General features: G+C 46.9%; 1 protein-coding gene across 1 annotated transcript in view; it reads left to right on the plus strand.

Annotated features, from left to right (window-relative positions):
• Window positions 1-439: 439 nt before the first annotated feature.
• LOC135817357 (FACT complex subunit SSRP1-like) overlaps window positions 440-8,181 on the plus strand; it is an 18,754-nt gene continuing 11,012 nt past the window's right edge. Inside the window, exons 1-6 of the mRNA XM_065330527.1 lie at window positions 440-577; window positions 1,879-1,973; window positions 2,760-2,895; window positions 3,195-3,298; window positions 4,513-4,641; window positions 8,083-8,181. The exon at window positions 8,083-8,181 is cut by the window's right edge and continues 126 nt beyond it. Coding sequence (XP_065186599.1) covers window positions 1,954-1,973; window positions 2,760-2,895; window positions 3,195-3,298; window positions 4,513-4,641; window positions 8,083-8,181 — 488 coding nt within the window. The 5' untranslated portion in view covers window positions 440-577; window positions 1,879-1,953. The remainder of the gene's footprint in view (window positions 578-1,878; window positions 1,974-2,759; window positions 2,896-3,194; window positions 3,299-4,512; window positions 4,642-8,082) is intronic.

Genomic DNA, 8,181 nt, shown 5'->3' on the forward strand with positions numbered 1-8,181 from the left:
ATATTTGATTGTTTCCTGCACTACAGCGTAGTGTATGGCGCTAAAATTGCTGATATTTGAACAATGCATATGATCACAGAACGTAGAGCCATTGAGGGATGAGTAATCCCATCTTCTCTTACTCAGCATGGATGCATTCCATTGCTTGTCCAGCTTGGCAGCTCGGTTGTTCCGTAGGGTTGTGCGTGTACTGCGTTGTGGGAGGCATGGGCAATGCCACAGGGTCACATACCAGACTATAGTGCGCCATCATAGTACTACTGTATGTTAGGTGATGATAGGTGTGTAGGTCAGTTTTTCCATAGTAACGTGCATGATGTCATTGCCTGTTTGCTTGGGGCCCTGTTTGCATGTACCTGCAGGCTCATCGTTGAAGTTTGTCATCGACGACAAGCCATCGTTTGAGTTGCCACTGGAGAGTGTGTGCCAGACGTCCATCACCAAGAACGAGGTACACTTGGAGTTCCATCCGAACGACGAAGCGGACGTTCAGCTCTCTGAAATGAGATTCTACGTGCCACCGTCCCTCGCGTCCGCTGTCGGTGATGGCATCGCCGACGACAAAGACGCAGCCTAGGTACAATACCATTGCACGCTAAGTTGGGGGTATATCATGTGACTACAAGACAGTTTACATGACCTGAGTGTTGCCAGGCAACAGCCAATTGGGAGAAGGGGGGGGGGGGGGGGTGCCAGGTCAGCAATGTGGTGTGCAAAACGCTAGGACTTCTGGGCTCACATTATCGAGGCATTCAGATAGCCTGGATTGGAGTTTTTGTGCGCGTGTCCATTCGATCCTGGGGTGCCACGCCATCCAGAGGAGAGTTTGAAAGGCCCAGGATGTGAGGGTCTTGACTCAGTGGTGAGGTGACGTCCATGCTTTCTCTGCTGCTAAGGTGTGCATTGTTACCCACCCACCCAGACTGTAGAACTGGTACAGGTGGAATCCTGATAATTCGAATATGGCTTAATTCGAACATACCGCTTAATTAGAAGTTTTTCCAGGACCGATTTCTATCAATACGATTCCCACATAAAAAATTCTGATAATTCGAACCTCGAACTGGACATGTACGGTTACTTAGAAGTCCCACAGATTCCACTCACATAGAAAATGTGTGGGATTTGTGCTGATAATTCGAAGTTAGCAAAGTGTAATTCGAAGTTCACTGTACACTGTACTGGTCAGCTCAGTTTGCATGAGCAGGCTGTGCCAGTCAGTTCAGCGTCCGTAAAATTTGTGTCTAAGGTCCATAGCGCAACTCTGCGTGACTATGGGAGCATTTTGACATACATATTGAGTTGTGGGTTCATGTTTGGATAATTAGAAGTTTTTTCCTGGCATTTTGAGGTTCGAATTATCAGGAATTCACCTGTACTGTATTCTTAATTCGCTAACTACAGTGGCGAGTACCGCAGTGCACACTGACATGGTGCATCAAGTTGCGGATTCTTTAAACTAGTGAAACCTTGCTCAGATGGCAGGGAGGTTCTGCGTTTTGAATTTCGGAATATTTTTCGGCAGTTCTGGCTTCGAGAGTCGGCGGAGCAGTAGAACTTTCGGGAAAATAATTTAACGGAAAGAAGCAGTCGAGTCGGAAAATATTCGGAAATTCTAAATGCAGAACCTCTGTACTGTGTTGGTTGTGCGTGCGGACCCCATGCATGCGGTGTATAATCGTGTTTTCCCGCCGTCAGCCCAAAGACGGCTACTACCTGCTTGTTCATATGTTTAACTAGCCGTCTTCCCCCTTGCATTGTCGGTTGTATTGTTTTCGAAGTAGCCCTGGTAATAGCTATCATGCTGACACTATTTCCCTCTACAGTAGTGCAATTCCTGCTTCGTTTGCCATATCCGTTGCTTATTTTCTGGCTCAGGAATTCCACACCAAAATCACGTCGCATGCCGACATTCTTCGTGTGTCTGGCGATGCGCTCATTACGTTTGACGAAATGTCATGCTTGGTGCCTCGGTAAGCCACTGCTGGCCGTTTTCAGTGCGGTGTGTGTGTGTGTGTGTGTGTGTGTGTGTGTGTGTGTGCATGCGCGCGCACGTGTGTGTATATGCGTGTGTATGCGTGTATGCACATTTGTTGTTTTTCTTCGGGTTTTGGCGGTATCTACATTCATGTATTATGTTTGTTTATAATTGTATTGGTTGACACTAGATGTACTAGTAGTTACCGGTTTCTCTGATAAAGCCCGGTCTATAGTAGTGACCCGGCAAGGGTTTTTGAGAAGTAATAAGAGTACAATCTCTAGTAGTATCGTGGGTCACATTTGCCGGACTATTCAGCAGTACATTAACTGAATGTAAAATAGGAGTACTTGAGTACATTGTGTCATGCACGTTATTGATCTACATGTATTTCTTTTCTGGTGGCTATGTTATTGTGAAACATTAGTCTTGACAATATCTCTTTGAGTTTACTTCAAGGTAGGTTTTAGAAAATTCTTCATATGGTCAGTTCCTCTCTCTCTCTCTCTCTTTGTACGTTTAGATACGGAAGTTGGCTGATAGTGGAGCATTGAAAGATAAAAGCATAGTCCCTAATTCTAGCGCAGGTGGTCCTTGAACTAATAAGTAGCCCGGGCTTTCATTAGAGAAAGTATGGTATGCAAAGTTTGGGTTATTGGCAGCCCTTGTGAATCTGTTGTCGTGTGCAATCTACAAAGTCCTTCTCTTTATTTAGTTGCTCAGTTGTTGTTGTGCTTTGCATTGCCTTTTCCCACGTTTCCCTCTGCCATTGCCGATATAGTGGACGCTACACAGTGAAAGTATACCCAGGGTTTCTCTTCCTGCATGGCAAGTCGTACGACTTCACCGTTCCCTTTCAGTCCATCGTGCGACTCTTCCTCTTGCCTCACAACGACATGCGACAAATGTACTTTGTGGTGAGTTTCTGCAGATGCCTGCCTGCCTGCTGTTTAAGCATCTTGTCTTGTGTGAGGATCATGTATTCTAGTAATATAGGGTTGAGTAATTATCGGAGCAGCAAAGGAGGGAAAGGCTGTTGTGTCTTCAAATTCACACTGTATCATGGGCGATCGACCAACAGGAAAGTGACACTTGCTCCAGGTAGTACTGCAGCGTTTGCACTAAGGCATGACTGTGATTTGTATTTGTCTCGGTCGTTCTCTAATATCTCCTCCTCCCACTGTTGTGTGTGTGTGCATGCGTGTTTCTTGCCTAGGTGGCTATGGACCCTCCCATGAGGCAGGGCCAGACGCGCTACCCTTTTCTGATTCTCATCCTCAACAAGGAAGAGTCGATGGAAGCAGAGGTGGCATTGTCAGAGTGAGTCTGCCGCTGTGCCTGTTCTTATCATGCGTGCAATGTGGCATTGCTGTTGTTGTGTACCGTCAATTGCTGTTAGTACCGCCATACTTCTGTTTCACACAGAGGTCATGTTTAATGACAACATTGTAGATACGTTGTATTTAGTGGCAAACCAGTGCACGTGGTGCCTCTCCATACAGCAACCAAAGAATTCCGCGGACAGGCCCATGGGCTTATCTGATTCAAAAGGGGCATCAGATGAGTGTAGATGTGGCCATGAGCTTATACGCCAATCACGATGCACGGCAACAAGATGCACGGCAACAAGCACACAGAGCATACTATAGTAAACCCTGGTGTAAGCGTCCTCTGGGTTTAGCGCACTGTGAGACCTGGTTCTTAAGACCACCTGGGTTTAACGACCGCTTTTGCTTGCGCCGTGGGGTGGTCACTTAAACCAGGTTTTACTGTAGTACTAGTATTGGTTTACTCTACCCTGAGTGCACTGCCACTGCAGCACGTAAGTCAGTGCACTTGTGCAGTGATACATTGGCAGTGCACTATTGTAGGCATGTGTATTCCGTGTGATAGTATCGTGGTGGTGGTGGTGGTGGTGGTGGTGGTGGTGGTGGTGGTGTGTGAATCCCTATTTTTCATTCTTGTCTTTTTCGACACACACACCACACCACATACTCCGACATACACACATTTGCCTTGCAAGCTGTTGAATGGTGTAATCCCAGCACAAGTTGTTATGTCTAACATAGCGGTTCGTTATCATCGCTTCCGCGATGGGCATGTGTGTGTGTGTGTGTGTGTGTGTGTGTGTGTTTTGTCTATTGCTGTGTACACATGGATGGCATGCACATGTCGGCATGGGGGCTTCTTCGCCCCACCTGTCCATGTGACTCAGCTGGAGACGTTTTGACAGAGCTTGTTTTACGTCCTGGATACGGAGCAAGCAACAAGACTCAATATGACACTGTGTCTGTGTTTGTGTTTGTACATGCGTGTTTTCATGTGTTTTGTAGAGACTCGGTTATTGAGCCAATAATAAATGTAGAAAGGAAAAGGATGTTGAAGCTAGGTGTCAGGCTGTCGAATGTCTCACTACTCTGTCAGTTTTGTCCCTAGTTGTTGCACTTTCTGACTGTATATAGTATCTAGTTACAGTGGTGGAGAGTTACTCTTAAATCGTTTCCGTATGTCCTTTTTTTTTCTACGTTTTGTAGAGAAGAGCTGGAGAAGCAGTACCAGGGTAAGCTGACTCAGCAGATGAATGGGCCTATTTACGAGGTGCTGAGCCGCGTCATGAAGGCGGTCGCTTCAAAGAAGATCGTCGTGCCTGGCAATTACCGAAGGTAATGATCTTGGCACGCGTTGTCCTGTCTTTTGCGTGTGTTCTTTCCCCCTGTTTGTCAGCCGGCTGTGGTGCAAATTGTACTCAAGTACTACTTGACTTGTAGTATGTGTGATCTGCAGCATCTTAACATAGTCTAATATTGTCACAGGGTTCTACTTCTAGCCAGGTCAAAATAGTAAGGGGGGGGGGGGGGGGCATGGGAAGCACTTACGCCGTATCCCATTTTTTCCACTTTCCTATATTGTCTTGCCACGCTAAATGCAACGTATGGGGCGAATCCCCGACTTCACCCGAGACAAATGTGCCTTTATGAACCATCTAGTAGTGACTTTCGACTGCATTTTCTTTGAATTGCATGGAAACACGAAAATCGGAAAATGAGTAGGGGGTCGCTGCGTCCCCTTTTTTTTCTGCGTCCCTTTCCCCCCCCCCCCTTTGGCTAGAACCCTGTAAGGAGTTGTACTGGTGCTTGAGATCTGCAGACGTACTGGACGCACCACATACTGTACAGGCAGAACATTTCGTCGGTCAATAATTTCGTCCATCTCCAAAGAAAGGGAATTCGTCCGGTTGTAAATTTCGTCCATGGATAATAAGAGTGTATTGAAAAGCTGGACAAATCGACAATAGTCCGGCATTTAATTTAGTCCAAAAGCTCCTTGGACGAAAAGAAGAAATTAAAGGGGAAGTGCATCGATTTTTCAAGTAGGGCTCAGATGAAAGACAATTGGATATCGGTTCCGATGGTATATCTCTCGCTTGCGTACGGCAAGGGAAACTTGCCATATCGCCGATTTCCCGATCCCGTTTCCATGGCGACTACAGGTGATGACGCACATTCTGCTTAGCTCCGTGAGAGAGAAGGTCGATCACTGCAGAATTGTGTCATTTTCAGTTGTCTTCTTGTATTCACGAAGTGAAAGAAGTACTGTGTTCAATGCTGTTAGTGCCGTGAACTGTTTATCAGTAGTCCTCTCCGTTGTGTACTGGGACGTGACACCGACAGGGGAAAGCTGGAGTGCGGAGACGTTAGCTGGCAAGCGAAAATCGTAACGAACCAAGTGCTGAAATCTTGGTTGGGACAAATCAAACGTTCAGCATTTACCTCAACCAAGGACCATGCCGTTTGCTCTTTCCACTTCCTGAAGATGGATGCGCTGCCTGTTGAAGACTCTCCTATCTCTCGTAACATCTTCTGAAGCCAGGTGAGACGACGAGTAGCGGAGATTAGCGAACGAAATAATGTCGTATGTTTTGAAATTTTTGCTGAACATTTCTCAGGAGAGATGGCGAATACCAAGCATCTTCTCCTAGTCTAGAGAAACCATTTCGTAGGCTACATTCCGCCTAGGGAAATGCAGGAGACGGCCTGGCTGGGGAGGACACACTTGGAGGAGAACGAAGTAAGTGATCTTGTTTATGTTGTTCTTTGGTATTGCAATCTTATGTTTGACGAACATACGGCGTGGTGCATAGTTGGTCGTTGAGTGCCTGCATGTGCATGTAGAAGTGTGTGCTGATAAACACTTTCTATGCAAGAATGTGACACTCATGCTCTCTTTCTTTCTTGCAGTATGTGCTCACGTGTGTGTGTGTGTGTATGTGTGTGTGTGAGCGAGAGAGAGTGTGTGCAAGAGCAGCGTGGAGCATGCCAGTGTGATCGCTGTGGCCGTTGCTTTCTTAGCTATGGCGTTCTTGCCCGTCACAAGTGTGTGGCTCAGCCCCCAACGACAGTGGAGCCGTGTTGTGGTGAATACTGTGTGTCCTGCGACCGCTGCTTCCGTTCGGTCCAGGGCAGGAATGGACACCGCTGCTGAAGCTCTCCGCGGCCGTACGTCAGTCTCGTGGCAGATGACCCGAACTCTCATTTTGTGTGTGTGTGTGTGTGTGTGTGTGTGTGTGTGCATGTGTATGTATGTATGCGTGTTGCTCCCTACATAGACAAACTCTTGTTTTTGTGTCCCGGGTGCCATGGGGCGGCGTTCTCCCATTCTCTCTCCACTGCCCCTCCGGGCCCACGTGGCAGTGACTCGACAGGGCAGGGCAAGTGTGTGTATGGTGCATGGTGTGTGCTGGCATGTCTGTATAAATATGTTGGACAGGAATTTGTTCACCCACAACGTTCACGGGAAACCATGCTAGGTGTTGCTGGACCGTATGGAGTCTGCGAGCACTTACAATAACTTACGTCATGTCACAACAAAGAACGGTGCAGTGTTTGACCCTCATGTAAACATAATGGTGATGGTACCTCGCCTAAGCTACCCATGAAGCTAGAAAGAACATCAGGTCAACAGAATTGTACCAGAGGAAAGCATCTATTGCCGGAACTTCTTCATATGAAATGAACAATACCCTTCTCCATAGAGACAACATACAGATGAAGTGTATGGACAAATAATATAATATATTATTTGTATAAATAGGCCATTCACTGAGGGCATGGAATGATCTCTACGTGTAGATTGGATAGACACATGCACGTCTGCAAGGAAAGTATTTGTTCATGGGTTAGTTCATGGGCTGATTGAGTTCACATGGACTAAGTTCATACATGCCATCTCTCCTGAGATATGTTCAGCAATCAAAACATACGACATTATTTCGTTCGCTAATCTCCGCTACTCGTCGTCTCACCTGGCTTCAGAAGATGTTACGAGAGATAGGAGAGTCTCCAGCAGGCAGCGCATCCATCTTCAGGAAGTGGAAAGAGCAAACGGCATGGTCCTTGGTTGAGGTAAATGCTGAACGTTTGATTTGTCCCAACCAAGATTTCAGCACTTGGTTCGTCACGATTTTCGCTTGCCAGCTAACATCTCCGCACTCCAGCTTTCCCCTGTCGGTGTCACGTCCCAGTACACAACGGAGAGGACTACTAATAAACAGTTCACGGCACTAACAGCATTGAACACAGTACTTCTTTCACTTCGTGAGTACAAGAAGACAACTGAAAATGACACAATTCTGCAGTGATCGACCTTCTCTCTCACGGAGCTAAGCAGAATGTGCGTCATCACCTGTAGTCGCCATGGAAACGGGATCGGGAAATCGGCGATATGGCAAGTTTCCCTTGCCGTACGCAAGCGAGAGATATACCATCGGAACCGATATCCAATTGTCTTTCATCTGAGCCCTACTTGAAAAATCGATGCACTTCCCCTTTAAATACCAGACGAATATTTCTGCTTATTCAGTACATCATGTTGGACGTTTCCGCCCGTTGAGTTGCAGACTACGTGTTGTCATGATAATTGATGTGCTGTCTCGGAGAGTCCATGCTTGAATGGTCAGAATCAAACTGCTCTAATAGATATGTCGGTTTGCGTGTGGGCGTACGTTTGTTTGTGTGTGCATGCGTGTGTGTGTATGTTTGTTTGTTTGTGCATGCGCGTGTGTGTGTGTGTTTGTTTGGTTTGTGTGCGTGTTTGAACGTGTGCAGTCAGCGCGGCGGGCAGTGCATCAGCTGCAGCTACAAGGCCAACCATGGCATGCTATTCCCGCTGGAGAAGGGCTTCATCTTCGTGCACAAGCCCGCGCT

Source organism: Sycon ciliatum, chromosome 5, assembly GCF_964019385.1.
Source record: "Sycon ciliatum chromosome 5, ocSycCili1.1, whole genome shotgun sequence".
In the NCBI taxonomy this organism is placed as follows: Eukaryota; Metazoa; Porifera; class Calcarea; order Leucosolenida; family Sycettidae; genus Sycon; species Sycon ciliatum.